This window comes from Wolffia australiana, chromosome 12 (genome assembly GCF_029677425.1).
Source record: "Wolffia australiana isolate 7733 chromosome 12, ASM2967742v1".
Lineage (NCBI taxonomy): Eukaryota > Viridiplantae > Streptophyta > Magnoliopsida > Alismatales > Araceae > Wolffia > Wolffia australiana.
This window is the reverse complement of record NC_135846.1, coordinates 4295375-4314074: the sequence shown is the minus strand read 5'-3', so window position 1 is coordinate 4314074 and position 18700 is coordinate 4295375. Positions and strand designations below refer to the sequence as shown.

The 18700-nt window shown below is 41.8% G+C and overlaps 1 protein-coding gene across 12 annotated transcripts; it reads right to left on the bottom strand.

Moving 5' to 3' along the window:
* Positions 1-2150: 2150 nt before the first annotated feature.
* Positions 2151-17777, bottom strand: SPO11-2 (sporulation 11-2). Of its 12 annotated transcripts, none has more exons than XR_013583377.1 (13): positions 17620-17777; positions 17393-17476; positions 16171-16300; positions 15959-16096; positions 15791-15879; positions 10036-10164; positions 9649-9743; positions 6619-6681; positions 6465-6541; positions 6279-6400; positions 6039-6204; positions 4363-4647; positions 2151-2836 (listed from the first exon to the last, which is right to left on the bottom strand). XR_013583377.1 is itself a non-coding variant. In XM_078584524.1 (12 exons), exons 1-11 carry the CDS (start codon positions 17713-17715, stop codon positions 6070-6072), a joined length of 1158 nt encoding a protein of 385 aa, XP_078440650.1. In that variant the 5' UTR covers positions 17716-17777; the 3' UTR covers positions 2151-2836; positions 6039-6069. The 12 variants fall into 12 exon arrangements, 8 of the variants coding, with proteins under 8 accessions (XP_078440650.1, XP_078440651.1, XP_078440649.1 ...); XR_013583378.1 differs by having other exon boundaries at positions 6064-6204; XM_078584524.1 differs by lacking the exon at positions 4363-4647.
* Between the last annotated feature and the right edge of the window lie 923 nt (positions 17778-18700).

Genomic DNA, 18700 nt, shown 5'->3' with positions numbered 1-18700 from the left:
CATGTACTTCGCGGCGGTGAACTAGCGGTGACATGACCTCCGGCAGACGTCTCCCTTGAAGCTACTCTAGGAGACCGTAACAGTAGGCACGGGACGGCGCAAAGGTGCAGCGACATAGGGCGGCTGTAACAGAGATTGCATCGGACTTCAATGACAGCGATGTGTGTGTGTCGCTACGATGATGATGAAGGTGGTAAAGCTAGCTATCGGCAAACGAAGGTAGGCAACGACGATGACAGCAGAGGCTGTTATTTTTGCGGCGGCATGTACTTCGCGGTGGTGAGCTGGCGGTGGGGGGACGTCTAGCGATCGCTCCCCTTGAAAGTACTCTAGAGAACACTAGGCGCATGTGTGGCACAGGTTTTAATGCGGTGTAGGGAGACGCGTCGGGACGGGCAAGCACGTCAGCACGGTCAGGCACGTCAACGCAAGGTATGCGTCGCGACACAAGTAGGCACGGCGGTGCAGTTATGCGCGGTGGCGCAAGTACACATGACGACGGGCTCGGCGGCGAGGTCGGTAGGGAGGACAGCGACAAGCACAGGTAGGCGTGGCGACGGGGGTAGGCATGACGGTGAGCGCAACGGCAAGCGTGGCAACAGGACATGGTGGCGGCTGCAACTACGGCTGCGAATGCAGCTACGGCTTCCGTTGCGGCTTCGGCTGTGGCAATGGCTGCGGCTGTCGCTGCCGCTGCGGCTTCCGTTACGGCTTTGGCTGTGGCTGTGGCCGTAGGCTAGCGGCTACAGCCGTGGCAGGCGGCGGTCGACCATGGACGACGGATGCGGCCGCAGTTGCTGCTGGCGCGGCCGCGGCCGGCTGCGACCGTCGCGGTCGCAGCTTGCACCTGCGGCCACGACCAGCTGCGGCCGTGGCTTGTCGTCGCGACCGGCTGCGGCCCTAACCAACTGCGTCCGCCACCTACATCTGCGGCCCTTGCCGCCGCCGTCGGGTGCGACCGCGAGTGGCTGCTCAACCGTGACTGCTTGCGGCAGAGAAACCCGCGAGTGGCGACCGTGGCGGCAGCCGCGCTCCGGCAAGGGTGTGATGAAATCCGAATTTCCCTTCTCTCTATAAAGGGGCATTTCCGTAAATATATCAAACTCTAAAACTAATAAAAAAACACCTAAAATAAACCAGAAAAACCAAGGGACTACATTTTTTCAATCTTTTTACTTCTTCCCTCTCTTACGATGGGCAACCCCTTGATAAGCTCGAAATGTACGTGTTAAATGTCGTTATTTAGGGGTTTTTCGAACTTGATCACTAAAATTTGTTTGTCACTTAATGCTTGAGTGCGGGGTCGAACCCTAGGGAGGCGATAGAGAAATTCAATTTTCCTCAAATTAGGGATTAGCACTTTAGGTTTTAACAGGTATAATTTTTTAGGTTTTAACAGATTTTATGATTATTTAGCAATTCTTGATAAGAATTACTAACTAATCCACTACTATATTGTTTAAGTATTCAATTGATATTAGATTTTTAGAATTTTCTCCCAATTATTTGACCCCAAGAGCTAGTCACTGTTCTCAATTATTTTACCCAAAACATAATTCAGATGAATTAAGTTTTAGGGTTGACTAGTGAATATTACCAAGCATTTTTGCCCCAAATTTAACTCTCATGAACTAGATTTGAAGGCTAGCTAATGAATTTGGCCTTAGTTCTAGGCAATTTAATCAACTCCAAGTGCTCAATTGAAATTAATCTGTAAGATTTACTAAGCTTTGTACTTAGGGAATTGCAATCTTCTCTCAATTCTTCTAATATTTATTGAAATATCCTTTCTAACCAGTCATGGTGGTGAGTCGTTGACTCGCACGATTTCAACCTAAACTAGGTGAGCTCTGACCTTGATTGCTTCACAGATTGTTAATGGAAGAATTCCCCAACTACGTAGTCACTAGATTTAACAAAACAAGCCTGTAATTTTGCCCCTTTTTCGTTTGAAATTCACTGATACCGTAATGAACAATTCATACGTAATTTTCAAAATCAACGTGATTGGAATCAGATTTTAGTAAAATTAAAATTCAAATCAACTTCAGATCTATTTAACTACGCAATTGAAACTTAAACTATTCTAAAACGAGCTTAATTTCAGAATTAAGAAAGCTAAAATAAAAATTTGGGGAAAACGGCGAACGTGAACAGAATCACTAAATCGGGTAAAATTGAATGTAAAATTAATTGTAAAATGCGTTCAGAATAAACCTAGAAGTACCAGGAATGCCAGAGAATCGATCTGGGCAAACTTTGAGCAACGAACACCGAAGATTTTCCACGAATTTGTCTTGAAAATGCTGAAAATTACGGCGACGGATCTATGAACTTCTTCCCCAAATCGAGCTCCAAATCCTTCCTGGTTGAATCTTGAGTCTTCGAGGAGGCTAGGCGATCAATCCTTGAGCTTAAAAATCAAGAATGGGGGTTAGAAATGATCCCTTCATCCTCTTATAGCCGGAAATCGGAAGAATTCGTTCTTCCGATTTCCATAGTTCTTTCTTTTATTTGTTTTGTAAACAGGTCGCGCGGAGAGTTCGGATAGGCCCACGTGGTGCGCTGTGTGTCGTGCGCACGGTTGGGCGTGCGTGTGAAACGCACACGGCAGTTGACGATGGTTTTAATAGATCTGTCTTCTGATAGGTGCACGACGCGCCGCACCGGTGCGAGTTAAGTCGGACCTGATTCTTCCACATCGTGGCACGTGCAGTGCGCACCGTGCTGCACATGATGCGCGACATGCACGACGCGCGTGCGTGCGTGTCACGCACTGAAGGCTGAGCGCGGCTTCTGATTGGTTCACGCTCTCCTCGGTGTGTTCCCCTGCGCACTAAACACACGATTAGCGATTAAACTGGCCCAATAAGGACCAGTTTTATTTAAAAAAGGTTTTTAACCTAAAAACACATAAAATAAAATCTAAAAAATGTTTATTAATGCCAAAAAATGATTTTATTACTTTTTAAATTTTGTTTATTTGTTTCTTTTCTTTTCATTTATAAAATCTATAAATTTTGTTTATTTAAAAACGTTTAAAATGTATAAACTGACCTAATAATTTATCCAAAGTGTTATTTCACTTGAAATTTAAGGAAATTCTTCTTTTAACCTAAAATCATGATAACATGCATTAAAAATTAATGTTTTTAAGCATTCAAAGCCCAAAAATATGATGAAATTAGCACTTATTTAGCTCCTATTTGCATGTTATCGGGGAAATATGGGCCTTCCCTTTTAGAAACAAAGGGAAGAAGGTCCAAAAAGGTTTCATAGAGGGCCCTAATAAGAGAAAGTTCTACATACACGCCCATACATGGGCTTGCACAAAACTGTAGGACTGTATCGGGGTCCTAACAAGTGCGAACAAAAACAAAGAAACTATGTCTATGGGTATTGATGGTCCCCCATCAGGAGCAGACGACTTACCTACATTGCATGCATCAAGATGTATACTGATGCATGAACCCAATGATTGGTCTCCAACCAGTAAAGTTGATGGTTTCAAGAGGTTGAGATGACATGAGATGAAACAAAAATTGATCAAAAAGCCACCTCCTTACAATGAAAATTCTCACAAAATAGTCAATCTAATTCTCACTTTAACTAATTTATCATTTAAGTGTTTTGAAAGGATAAACATCAATATATGCAAACATGAAAAACTAAATTTTATTTTTTTAAAATTGTTATCATATGTCAATGTCGTATGTTTCATCTATCAATACTAATAATTCAGATTCATAAGGGTGTAAAACATATGGCACCAGGCAGTAGAATTTTTTCATGATATCTTGCTATTGAAAATAAAGATATTCCCAATAATTGCATGGGATTTTTTTTAGATTCCTTCTTTACATTCTCCCTGTGTTCATATTATATCTTACATATCAAGCTCGAACGTTGTTACCTGGTTATTTTTATAAGATCAATAACCTTCTCCTTTTAGAAAACTAAAGGGAGAATTTATAGAAATTGAATGGAATATTTTTCTTCCAACAAATTTTAACAACTATATATTCAGCAGAAGTAATGGTTTTTTAAGTAGGCTATCTGGACAAAAGTAAATCAAAGAGTTTTACCAGTCTCAGCTGATAAAGAAAATTCTCACAATCGAGAAGGCCTCTATAAAAACTAACATCAAGGGAAAATGATGTAGTAGATCCAAGATAGAATTTGTTCAACTCCAGGGGGATGCTTTTCCTTCGTGGATATTATCACAAGGACCTATCCAGGCCCTATAAAGTATATTAACTACAAACTAGAGATCCTACGTAAATAGATCTATAATGGAACCAAGCGACCACTGTGTTGAGTCAAAAGAAGAAAAGTTAGATTAAACACAAAAGAAATGCCTACCTTGAAATTCAAGGGTTGGGAGTAGAAGGTCCAACATCTCTGGCGTTTGTCCAATGGATTGGGGGTTCCATCCTCCATCCTCTTCTTGTCTATCTATTCCAAGTTGGGAGTAGAATGTGCAGCTATGTTTATCAGTCTGAAAGTCAGAGAGGTTTCCTACTTTGAGTTGTATCCTCTGCTTGGAGATGTGGAGCTCAGCAAATTTCTCTTCCTCTAGCATCTTAAGCTCAAGCTCAAGCTCAAGCTTTAAAGAAAAAACTTTCTGAGGAGAGAATCACATCCCTCCTGCATAAGCAGTGGCCATCATCAAAATGGGGAACTGTTGGGAGTCAACATCCTACATAGAAAGATTAAACCGGAGAAGCAGCAGTACGGTAACCCTCCATAGCTTTTAATACAGTGACAGACACTTTGTATCAGAGTTCAACAATTTGTATCAGAGCTGAAGTTTACGGCTCAAATCTCAGTGGGAACATTTTTGCATTATGCCAAGTCCAAGTAGGCCAGTAACAAGCATTGAAGGAGAAAGTTGGCAGACAACATTCTACCTAGACCAATTAAAGAAGAAAACTAGCTCTCCTGCTATCGACTATAGGTTTTAGCACAGTGATAGGCACTTAACTCCCGCAGTGATATGATACTAAGGTGAGCACTGCAGAAGATGGGGGTGATAAACAGTGTTATACTTCTCGCCCCCATCTTCTGCAATGGCCGCCTGAGTACCATACCACCTGTTTCCTCGTTTGCTTTCAGTGCCTTTTATTTAAGAACAAGGTGGAGCAAACCTGAGTTCCTATGCATCGGCAATATTTCTTCTGTGTAGCTCAATTCTTTTTTGAAAAAGACTCCTATGTAGCTCAATGATCCATTTACCATCCCACGACCAAAGAAACTGGCCTAAAAAATTTTAATTTCATACCTTTCCAAGAATTTGTGGATGGTTCAGGAAGCGTCATCACTTCCGATTCATAATGCAACGGCATCTGCCCTGACGCCTTGCATGGATGGGCACAAATGATGTGCTATGCCGTCTATCTTAAGGGACACGCCATTCCTCTCCTACATGTTCTCTGTCCGCTAATTTGTCTGCATCATCCTTGGTTTTCACTTCTTCCAAAAGAAATAATCATCGCCAAAGATATATTTTTACCTAGTCTTGGCTGGCACCTACCTTGGGCAAGATGTAGACAAGCTGACTGTTCTAAGAAAGATCTTTTTAAACATATGAATAAATAAAAAAACCCAGTTACCCTGATTGCCTCCCAGTTACCCTGGGCTAGATGCTGACAAGTTTTCTCGGGTCAAGATTTTGTTCTCTCTAAACAAGAGAAAAAAGAAACCAGGGTAAAATTTCACCTGGCACAGATTATCGTGTACTTTGGGCTAGATGTGGACAAGATAACTCTTCTCAGAGAATTTCTTATTTTTTATCAAAAGAAACAAACGTAGATACAATTTTTCTTGAACCTGGTCGGCACTCTCACCCCCGGTCAGTTGTAAACGACCTGACTCCTGTGGTGAAGCTTTCACTTTTTCTAAAAAGAAGAGGCCAAACCCAAAATTTACTTTCACCTGGCCTAGTTAGCGCACACTTACCATGGGTTAGATAAGATAACTCTTCTGTTAAGGATATTTTTTCTTAAAAAAGGGAAACCAAACCCAAGATAGAACTTCACCTGACTCTGGTTGAAACTCACTTACACTGAGCTAAATGTAATCCCCTTGAACAATTTTCTCCACCAAAAACTTCCCCAAGAAGGAAAACCCCCAGTAGTATAGTGCCTCCACCTCTACTCTTTTTCCCCTGGCCACCATTGCCACCAGCTCTGCCTCCTGTCCCACCTGCAACACTTTCATCAGCCTATATGAGCCCCACGCAGACAAGAAAATCCATATAAAATCCTCCCCAAGCTTGCCTGCAACATCCCAGAAGCCATCAACCTCTCTGCCATCTTCAGCTCCCTCGCCGTCATCTCTCTCTCCTCCATCTCGCTGCGCAAGTCACCTGACCTCAGCCCCAACCACTTCACATCGCATGCTAGATAAACCAAGGAAGTGAAAAAAAGAAAGACAAAAAACTTGGGTCTGAGACAGATAGGAACCATATCTATAAGCTTCCAAGCCCATGGTGGAGCTCCCGAACTTGTATGTGCAGAGTATCTCCAGCCCTGCTGGGTTCCTGAAAAGCCAAAGTCTTCCCGCCACTAATGAAAGTTCCCAAGCTTTAGAGGAACAAGAAGATGGAAAGGCGCAGACCAGTCCACCAATGCCATGATTGGGAGTTTGGGAAATGCCCTAGACAATCGATGTAGCAGAAACCTGTTTCATTGTGAAGTCTGATAAATAAAAATGAAGTTTCAAAAATTTCGTAAGTCATGTTTGTTCCTCAGATTTCAAATAAAAATCTTCCAATATTTACAAAATTTGTAGGATTGGGACAGAAAAAGGAATCGGTACATTTTTTTTTTACTTTCCAGGACCTTGCAATCAATCATAAATTTGGTACACTTTGATGAAGGTCTCTACGAAGGGGAAAGATTTTGAATGAAAGAATGAAATGATACATTGATAGATTAAGAATGTCATGAAGAACACAGTTGATATAGTGACAGTACAGGCTCAGAGAGGTGTCTGTGCACTAGAATAGATCTCATACTGTTCAGTGCTTGGCATTACGTCCAATAATTCCTCCCTCTTTTCCTTCTTGCCAAGTTGGCCTTACGGCCACATCTTCTAGCGTCTTCCCTTAAGGGAGGCTATGTTACGATCCTGACTATGATCAAGGATCAAACAATAATTTGAATTCGAAAACAACAATAACTTGCTATCATATGAATATAATATTGTTGTGGTATATGAAGGATCAATTCTTTCTAGAAAGAACTTGCAGAAAGCTAATACCAGATCCAATATAGTCTTGAACTAGAACATAGAGCAAGAGAGTTGACAGAATAGAGAAATACAGAATGAGAATGGAAAAAAGAAACAAGAACCATAAGGATCTGAAGATCCTTCTCCCTGGATGCAGGCTCCTCTTGCCCTCCATCCTCTGCCCATAATGCTTGAATAAGAATAACTAATTCTTGGAAACAATATCCTCTGTCTCTCATCCTGTCCTTAGTTATAGGCTTGTATTTCTTACTGTACTCTACACATGCTGACGTGGACCTGCCTCTTTTCATCGCTCGCCTTTGGTACATTCTTGAAAATAACCTATCAGGATGTGATACGAACCTTGATCTAGGTTCGTATCGGGAGGAGGTTGGAGGGTGATGCGAGATAGACGTTCCCGGGGTAGGAGAGTCGAAACGGGAATGAGAGGAGGGTCGAACAGAAGAGGCAGGGATCGACCAGGGACGAGCCTCCTGATGACACGGTGAAGGGTTGACGATCGCAGGGACGGGGATCGCTGGAGACCAGAAGGGAACCGAACAGCAGGGATAGGGATCGGATTGGAGGGGAGCTGGCTGGAGATCCGGTGAGACGATCATGGGAATAGGGGATCGCTAGACGGTCAAGGGGACGGGACCGAGACAAGGAGGATTGAGATAATGAGCCAAGAGGCTGATCTTACCATAATTCTTGACTACCCTTCTCAAGGGAGGGCTACACATACTTATAAGAAAAGCAATCTACCCTAAACATGAAATGACGAAAATGCCCCTAATGGGTTAAATTCCTAAGTTACCCTTTGGGGGTAGAGGATCGTATCAGGATGCCTTTCAGAACTCTTGTCCAAGTAGAATCAAAAGCGAATGGGTTAAGAGGAATGAGATGAGAAAGAATCAGAACTCGAGTCCTATCGACTCGTCTCCTGCCTTGCAAGATCAAGGGAATCTCCCTCCTTCGCCCTGAAGTTTCAGCTTCGCATGGAAAATCAAGAAAGGTATCGAATGTCCCTTTTCTTTCCTTCATGCGCTAATTTAAGATTTGCTCCCCCTTTTGCTTATTTGAATCAGTATGAGCTTGTTCGGTGACATGTGGGGAATGGTGCTTTCTTCTCCTGTTACCATGATAGGTTTTATGGAAAAACCTTATAAGGTAATATCTATTTCTAGAGAACAGACGAGAAAATTATAGAAACGCTCCTGGGAGAGGTTGGAGATCACCCCAAAATTATCCGCCAAACCTGAGATGAGGTATTGTTTCGACGTGCCTTTGAAGATTGTAATTAAAGCAAATTCGAAAAATAAAAGCCAACTTATCATAATTCAGAAATTCTTATTTTTCTCATGATAGTGATCACAAAACTGCCAAATCAGAAAAAAATGAGGGAGAGAACATTTATCTTTTATGTATCAATATATGCAGAACGTACTGTCTCCTCTGATTGTTGAGCCCCATTAGCGAAAAGAGTACTTTTAACTTATCCTATTTATCATCTTTTTCCTTTCTTGTAGGGCAGGCAATCAAAAGCTTATGAAACTAGAATTCGAATTTGTTATTAGACGTTGGCCATAATATTGGAATGAACATTTCTTTTCTAAAATGACTATGAAAATCAAATCTCCCAGCTATATCATGGTTGCCCTTCTTTTCTAAATGGTTTTTCACTTTGATGTATCAATATATTCAGAATGCACAGGAATAAGGACCTAACAATCAAATAATATAGCCACGAGATAATTTCACAATAAGATGTAGGTTCAGCTTAAAGAATATAATGTTTATTTTTCATATATTTCTTAAAACATAAATCTTATGAGTCTGATATGTACTTTTCAAGAAAGTACCAAAGAAGGAAAAGGCGGGCGGGTCGACGGACCATTGACCGGACTGCCTGACCAGGGACTCGACCCTATAAATAAGAGGGAGTCATGGTTGGGGGAGGGAGAACGTTTTCTTGATTCAGGCCTGGGATGTTTACGTTGCCGGAGGACCAGAGACACGGAGCTACACAGCAGATCAGGAAAGGGGATTACAACAACGAGGAAGGATCTCCGTCACGGGAAGGGCGAGCCGTCCTATCATCTGATTCTTCTATCTTTCTATCTCTCTCTTCTCTCTTTCTCTCAACATCGGATTCAGACTCACGATTCATGGATATTGGCAAATTCTTGAGTTTCTATTGGAGATAATTGATTGATACAACATAGGTGTATCAGAGTCCTAGGGATTGGTGGGAGAATTAATGCACCGGACTTGTACATCACTGCATTCATCTGATCCTGCATATTGTAATTTTGTTACAAAACTAGAATTTCAATTGCAACGAGAAGCTGAAACTAGTACTAGAGCGAACACTAATTTTATTTTGATGAAAACATAGCATCATTCAACTAATACCTTGTGGCTATGTCCGGGTACCCTTTTGCAGTGATCAAGATGCAGGGAATCTGATTGAAGATTTGATCCTCCACAAGCCGCTGGAAAATCGCATCCTTCAAGAGACCCCAAAAGGAAATTTGTTAACTCTACGTAGAACTCCATGCGGAGGAGTGGAGAGTAAACCAGAGCGAGAGAGCAGTAGGAAGCGAGAGAGGAAGGCAGAGAAGAGAATAAGCCCGCAGGAGGAACCCCACGACGTTTGAAGTTAGGCAGTAGATGATGGCAAAAACCTAAGTAAATTAACTAGAGGATTCCCAATCTTATGAAGGGATACAAATCCCCAGGAAGGAAATTAGAGAACATCCTTATAAACAGAATTTCACAGTAGATTTCAAAGCAACTCACCTTCTCCAGAATGATGATATATCGAGCATCAGATATGAAATCCAGGTTCTGGAGTATGCTAAGGTCACCAGTTATGGCATATCCAGTTGGCCCAAGAGCAGAGCAATCCACAACACCGGACTCTGTATCCTGTTCCACAAGCCAATCATGATATTAAACTAAATCATGATTAATATCCACATGATTATGGTTAGCATAGAACGAAAGTAGAATGAGAAAAAGAAAAAGAAAACATTAAAATTTTAGTACGCTGCAAATGTTGAGTAAAAAAAGTAATTATTTAAGTGGAGCTTCATGGTAAAGAAGGATGGACGAGTAGTTTCAAATGCAATGAAAATCAACAAAGTAGGGATTTTTGTTACGGTTCCTATAAGAATGTATGACAGGAGAAGAAGGAAAGGGCGGGATGTTAGTGGGCCAGCTGGCACTGAGCTGGCCAACTGACTAACAGATTCTTGAATTAGCTTAGAAAGGAAATAAAGGAAGTAGGGGTTATAAATAAAGGAGGTGGCAAGGGAAAGGGGAGGGGGCTTTTGGGACTTCTGGAGCTGGCTATTCTGGGGGGAGCGGGAGCTGCATTCGGCGAGAAGCTCTTCCAGGATCATGGGTGCAGAGGAGATCGGAGGCCCCGTGGGTATTCTATACGACGGAAGCAAGGAGCGTGGAGACAAATTGTGAGTATCTTCTTACTAGAATATTACCATTCGATACAGTATCGTATCATTGGTATCAGAGCTACGATCCTGGCCACAATGATGTTGAAAGAAGTGGAAGCGAGATTGGAAGAGAATGAGGCAGAGTTGGGCGAGCTGAAGGTGGAGCAGAAGAGGATAGCAGATGAAATGAAACTGATCCGCGAAGAGGCCAGAGAAAACGGTGAACTGCTAAGACAAGTGCTGCGTACCCTGGCGACATTGAATCAGGGTAGCACATCTGAAGAACGAGGTCCGGAAGAGGAGATCCCGAGAAGCCATGGCAAGAACAAGAACCAAGTACCGGGGGAAGTCGAGACGAGGAACGACACACGATCTGACAATCGAAATATGGAGCATATCCAACAAGTTAGAAGCAAGATGGAAGCGCCCAAGTTTTGAGGAGACGATGTAGAAGGCTGGGTGAGGGGTATGGAGAGGTTCTTCCAAGTCCAAGAAGTAGTATCGGAAGACCGGATCGATGTGGCAATGGCAAATTTGGAAGCGAGCTCTGCAGTGGTACCTCTGGACCACTGACAGGTACACCTGTCTCGGTTGGAACGATTTCAAGACCCAGATCGGCAAACGGTTCGATGAAACGCTAGCAGATAACATCAAACATCAGTTTATGGATATCAAGCAGACGGGGACAGTGAAGGAGTACCGGAAGGAGTTTGAAAGGCTATCCGTATATCTACCTCCGATGCCAGAAGACATAATGTACGACATATTTTTGAAGGGATTGAAGACAGAGATACAAACAGAGATGGATATCGAAGAATTTGTGGGACTAAGAAGACTTATGGATTTAGCGCTTAAAACAGAGAAACGACTCAAGGCCCTTTGGCAAGCCTGGGAGAACCATAGTCAAAAAGGGAAGACCACCAAATGCGGAGTACGCTACCAGGAGAATCACATTCACTCGGTTCAGTCTACAGGAGCAGGAGGAGGAAGTTATCATCAGAACAAGACTAAAATACAAGAGAACACTCAAGGGACACCAGCGTATAGAAGGAAACTGATGTTAACAGGAGAAGAATTTCAAAAACGCAGAGAGAAGGGCCTCTGTTATAACTGCAACGAGAAATTCGGCCCGGGACATCGATGCAAGAAAACTCTACAAATCTTGATTGTGAGTGAAGAAGATCGGGATAAATCGGATCCAGATACGGATGCCATTGTGGATATAGAGGATAACGACATACCACCAGAGGCCCAACTGCTATCCGCACACGTCTCATTGAACTCTATGTTGGGGTGGACCAACCCAAGGTCCATCAAGCTGAAAGGGGAACTACGAGGCAGGGAAATCACTGTATTAATTGACAGTGGAGCTTCCCATAATTTTCTGAGTACAGCCATTGTGGAGGAATTCCATTTCCGGAGTGATACGTCAGTGCTATTTGAAGTGACATTGGGAAATGGGGAGTCTAGCAAAGGTCAGGGATTATGTGTGGGAGTCCAGTATAACCTTCAAGGCATTGAAATGACTAGCGACTTCTTGCCATTCAAGTTGGGGGGAATTGACATGATCCTAGGCATGGCATGGTTAGCATCCTTGGGATGGACCCATATCCACTGGGAGAGGCATATTCTAAAATTCAGAAGAGGCGACAAGGTGGTGACTTTGAATGGGGACCAGAGCTTATCCAGAACCGATATTAAAAACCACTCTGTTGACAAGGAGCTGATGAGAAGCCAATTATTGATGATCGAATTGTATAAACTAGACACTAGTATCAAGCTGCCTCAAACATCACAAGGTCGTGTTCTAGAAGAGAAGCTCAGGAAGCAATTTTCTAAGGTCTTTGAGCCACTGTCAGAATTACCACCTGCCAGGCCGATCGATCACGCCATACCCCAAGCTCAACCAACCAACCAGAGACCGTACAAATATTCATACTTACAAAAGGACGAGATAGAAAAGATAGTCAGTGAACTTCTAAAGGCGGAATTCATCAGACCATCGCATAGTCCCTTCGCAAGTCCAGTCCTACTAGTCAAGAAAAAAGATGAAGGTTGGCGATTCTGTGTAGACTACAGAGCACTCAACAAAATAACAGTACCCAACCGTTACCCAATACCGGTGGTGGAAGAGTTACTTGATGAGCTACATGGTGCGACAATATTTTCAAAGTTAGATCTCAAGTCAGGATATCATCAGATCAGGATGAAGGAATAAGATATTCCTAAAACTGCGTTTAAGACCCATGAAGGACACTATGAGTTCAAGGTCATGCTGTTTGGATTGATGAATGCCCCAGCAACATTTAAATCGCTTATGAATCACCTGTTCCACCCTTTTCTCAGAAAATTCTTATTAGTATTCTTTGACGATATCTTGATTTACAGTACTTCACAGGAGGAACATGTGGAACACCTACAGAGGGTTTTTCATGTACTGAATGAAAACAACCTTCATATTAACTCCAAGAAGTGCCAATTGGCTTGTGAGCATCTCGAATTTTTGGGGCATTGGATTTCACAACAGGGTGTCATGGCTGATTAAGGCAAGGTACAAGCAATGATGAGCTGGCCAACGCCCATAAATATCAAACAATTGCGTGGGTTCTTGGGATTAATTGGTTACTATCGGAGATTCGTCAAGGAATATTCCTTAAAAGCAGCACCCTTAACAGCATTATTGAAGAAGGATTCTTTCACTTGGAATGATGAGGCGCAGGTAGCATTTGAATTACTAAAAAAAGCTATGAGCTCCACTCCAGTGCTTGCCTTACCAAATTTTGAAATACCTTTTATCATTGAAACTGATGCATCCGGGATCGGAGTGGGGGCTGTTCTCTTGCAGAATGGGCAACCTGTCGCTTATTACAGTCAAGTTCTTCCCAGACGAAGTCAGATCAAGTCAGCCTATGAGAGAGAGTTGATGGCGATTGTATTGTCCGTTCAGAAATGGCGACATTATTTGACTCATATGCCTTTTATTATCCGAACTGACCAGTATAGTCTCAAATATTTGTTATGCCAGAAGCAGATCCCAGAACCCTATAGTAAGTGGGCCTACAAATTACTGGGTTTCAACTTTGAGATTGAGTACAAACCGGGTAAAAGTAATATAGTAGCAGATGCTTTATCTAGAGCACCAATCCTCTCAGAACTCCAGTCATTGCATATATCACACTTACAGCTGTTAGACCACTCTATCATTCAGAAGGAGATTTCACAAGAACCGAAGTTTCAAAAGGTGATTCAAGAACTGGAACTCCGGCCACTATCGCATCCGAAATTCCAGCTACACCATGGTACACTATTGTACAAGGGCAGACTGGTACTAACAGAGAATTCCTCCTTGCTACCCAAAATTTTACTGACGTACCATGATTCAGCATCAGGCGGACATACAGGCTGTAGAAGAACATATAAGAGAATTGCTCAGGACTTGTATTGGCCACACATGAAAGAACACATCAAAGCATATGTGAATCAATGTCATACATGTCAAATTAATAAGATATCTTCTCTTACACCGGCAGGGTTGTTACAACCTCTACCTCTCCCTGAGAAAATCTGGGAAGATATATCCATGGACTTCATAGAGGGATTACCTTCTTCACAGGGGTTTAATTGCATTATGGTAATAGTTGACAGATTGAGCAAATTTAGTCATTTTCTACCCTTGAAGCATCCATTCACAGATGTTGGTGTGGCTGATATTTTTGTCAGAGAAATTGTACGTTTACATGGTATACCCTCATCCATTGTTTCTGACAGAGATAAAGTTTTTATGAGCACTTTCTGGAAGGAGTTATTTCGCCTCCAAGGGACCACGCTACGCATGAGTTCATCATACCACCCGCAAACAGATGGTCAAACAGAAGTGGTAAACAGATACCTGGAAGCATACTTACGCTGTTTCGCATCCGAAAAACCCAAGTCATGGTCTAAGTGGCTACATTGGGCTGAATTCTCCTACAACACATCATGTCATTCGTCTATTCAGATGACTCCGTTCAAGGCTGTTTATGGGCGAGATCCCCCGAAATTGTTGCGTTATGGTTCCCCATCGTCGCCCGTCGAGTCAGTGGACACAATGCTAAAAGAAAGAGACGATATTCTGCACTTACTGAGACACAATTTACTGGCAGCACAATCTAGCATGAAGCGTAAAGCAGATAGCCACAGGAGGGACTTAGAATTCAATGTGGGGGAGCAAGTGTATTTACGGCTAAGGCCATACAGAATGAAATCCCTTGCAAAACGGGTGAATGAGAAACTATCTCCAAAGTACTTTGGTCCCTTCAGGGTTATGCAACGAATTGGACCTGTCGCCTACAAGTTAGAGCTCCCAGCACACTGTTCTCTTCATCCAGTTTTCCACATTTCCAAATTACGGAAAGCTGTTGGCCCCGGCGACATACCTCAGGTTCTTCCTCCAACAATTGCTGATAACATGGAATGGCCTTTATACCCAGCAGAGGTAGTATCGGCCAGACAACGAAATGGACGGGTCGAAGTTTTAATCAAATGGCAAGGGCTTCCAGATGCGGATGCTTCGCGGGAACCACTATCTGTCATTCGCAGGCAATTTCCAGAAATCCACCTTGGGGACAAGGTGGTAGTCGACGAGGGGGGAAATGTTACGGTTCCTATAAGAATGTATGAAAGGAGAAGAAGGAAAGGGCGGGATGTTAGTGGGCCAGCTGGCACTGAGCTGGCCAACTGACTAACAGATTCTTGAATTAGCTTAGAAAGGAAATAAAGGAAGTAGGGGTTATAAATAAAGGAGGTGGCAAGGGAAAGGGGAGGGGGCTTTTGGGACTTCTGGAGCTGGCTATTCTGGGGGGAGCGGGAGCTGCATTCGGCGAGAGGCTCTTCCAGGATCGTGGGTGCAGAGGAGATCGGAGGCCCCGTGGGTATTCTATATGACGGAAGCAAGGAGCGTGGAGACAAATTGTGAGTATCTTCTTACTAGAATATTACCATTCGATACAGTATCGTATCAATTTTCTTGGTTATTCAGAAAATAATTGATTTTTGAACTATTTTGAAGAAAAATTAAGGTTGGGTAAGTAAAATGAAAGAGTCAGAGGGGTAGGATACACCAGAAATTTCAGGCGCCCAGCAATTGCGCCTCTGCTGGAGGCCATGATTCCTAGGCTATGACGCGTGCAGTGCAGCAAGGCTACGATTTCTGCAGCCATCAGGTTCTTCTTAAAAAATAAAAATTAACTAGAGGGAGGAAGGAAAAAAAGCATAAAGGAGACACTGGCCTTGGATGGTTTTGTTCACTTGAGATTGTGAAGCAAAGAAATCTGGTGAGTCGCTCAAAAGCCTGTAAAATAGCTCTCTCTGGGTGACGCATTTTCCCTTCTCCAAAATTTGTAGGCAAAGTTCCATCACCTTCCAAACTGTTAAAAATAATCATGAAAGAACTTTAGCAGGCCAATATTCTGAAAAATCAAAAAAAAAAAATACTCATCACCTCTGACAAATGCCTTTGTTTCCTTGGCCCTCATTAAAGATCTCCTACAAAATGATGTGGAGAGGAAAAGCGAGGACACATCACTCAATAAACCTTGGCGTAGTCCTGCATTACAGCGTTGCCTCTTTACCTGCACGCAATGTATTTTTCTGCTAACCAAAAGTACGAGTGATAAACCAGTATGAGTGATAAACCAGGATCATTTATGCTGATGTGGGCAAATATTATTGCCATATTGATGGCAATAATATTTCATAAATTAATAATTTATCTTAAATCACGCACGTCAGTTTTTAAAAATCAACTTCATAGGCAGAGATAACAGTATGAAATTTCTTCACAAGAACGAATCTAAGAGAGTATGCCAACAACCATAGCACTATCATTATGGAAAACATGCAACTTATAGGAATCTTAATGTGAGTTCATATCGAGGATGGTGATAGAGGAAGCAGGGATCATTGCAGGACAACATAGTTGTAGTCCGAGAGAGAGAGATGATTACAAGGGGAGGTTATTGTCATTGGAAAAATGCACATTGCGCTGTCCATAAAGAAAATTTGTCAACACACCCAAAAACAACTCTTTAGCCAAGCATTTCATTTTAACACCAGTGAAATAGATTTACAAACTTTTATGACTTTTGGGGTGAGAAGACGGCATGAAAATAATTTAGGAATTAGTTTACTGGCTCCATAAATACAGATGCAACTTAGGGAACGGGATAATAACTCTGCCGTTAAAGAGATGCAACTTAGTACACAACTTTTTAAAAAATGGACTCGAGTCAAGATAACTTTCCTTAAACCATTCTAAAGTTGGAACAAAAATTCAGACTAGAAACGATAGTAAGGGAACTAAAAGAATCAATCATTAGGTCTCTTGTCAAGAAAAAAGAATCACGAGAGGGAGAGATGTAAGACCATTGCTAATCATATGTGCAATATTAACAAGAATCAATTTTAAAAAAATTGTACTCCAGTCAAGATAAGTTTCGTTAGGCCATTCTAAAGTTGGAACAAACATTCAGACTAGAAACGATGATAAAGGAACTAAAAGAACAAATAATTAGGTTTCTTGCATGGAAAAAGAAGCACGAGAGTGAGAGATGTCAGACCATTGCCAATCAAATGTCCAGTATCAACAAGCATATAATTTCAAAAAATCGGTATAGCTGAAAACGATCAAAACCAAAAATAGGTTGATAATCAGAGATATGCACCAGGGAGAGATAGGGGACGACAGGTGAAGCAGCTGACAGGAAGCTGAGAAAGGTGAGAACTGAAACCTCTATTCTCGTTCGAACCTGCCCCAGTTGTAAATAGATTCAAAACTATCAAATGAAAGCTACCGATTAGGCAAAAACAGGAAATCAAGAGAAAAATCTCTTCTCCTGTCTCAAGGGTGATCTTAGATAGGAAATTTGAGCCAGAGATAAGGGCAAGAAACCTCAGAAGAAGGTAGGATATCTGCAGAGCAAAGACGTTGGTCGCAGTAGAAAATTGAAGATCTTAAGGTATCTATCTCTTCCTCGACGATGCTCATTCTGGACTCTGGAGTAATCAATCGGACGGAAGTGAAAACGAAAATTTATGAGATTGATGATCGTGCATGGATCATTCAATCATTAATAAAAGAATTCCATGTTGGGTGTTGAAGTATATATAAAAGAAGTTACAGGTCTATGATGTAATATTATTAAAACTAAAATGTTAAAACATAATATTATTAAAACTGCCGTTTTGGCTCAGAGAATGTTAAAACAATTTGATAGGTTTTTAAAACCGAAGTCATGTGAAGAAGCAAGTATAATGCCAATATTATTTGCAAAACTTATGGCACAGTTCTGGGATGGGGATACCGTATTGAGCTTAATCACTCAAGGTTTGGAGAAGAAATTAATGAAAAATATTGGAAATAGAAAGCAAAAAACTGTATTATTGAGTAGAAAACAAGGTATGATTCAACTCATTGCAGACACAGTCATTATTGACTAATGATTACCATGACAAACATCTACATTAATGGGTGATGACCCTTTCTTCCAATAAAAAGTACCACAGAATTTTTTTCACAGCATAGAAAAGGCAATAAATACTTTTACAAGTGAATGGAAAATTTAATTTCCTTGCTCATCAGAGGAGAGACATAAGGGATTTCAGGAAATAAGGGATTAGCCAATTGAAGTACAGAGTAATCTTCACATTCTGTATAATTGGCCTTCTGGAAGATTATCTAAAGCTGCCAATAATTTGACCTCCAATTATACTGTCAGACCTGACTCCACTTATGCATTAATTAGGATGCAACCCAACCGATAAGGACCGTAGTCTAGCCTGCAATAGCTGAACAAGAAAATCAACAAGGAAAGTAGAGATCAACTCGCCTATCTCTAGAAGAATTTTTTCAAAGAACAGAAAAAGGGCCTTGCTAAAGTTACAAGAGCCAGGTCACAAGTGCCTGAAGAAACTGGGTATTTACAATATTCAGAAGATGAAGAAGATGAGTCCCATCCAATCTCAGAGGAAAC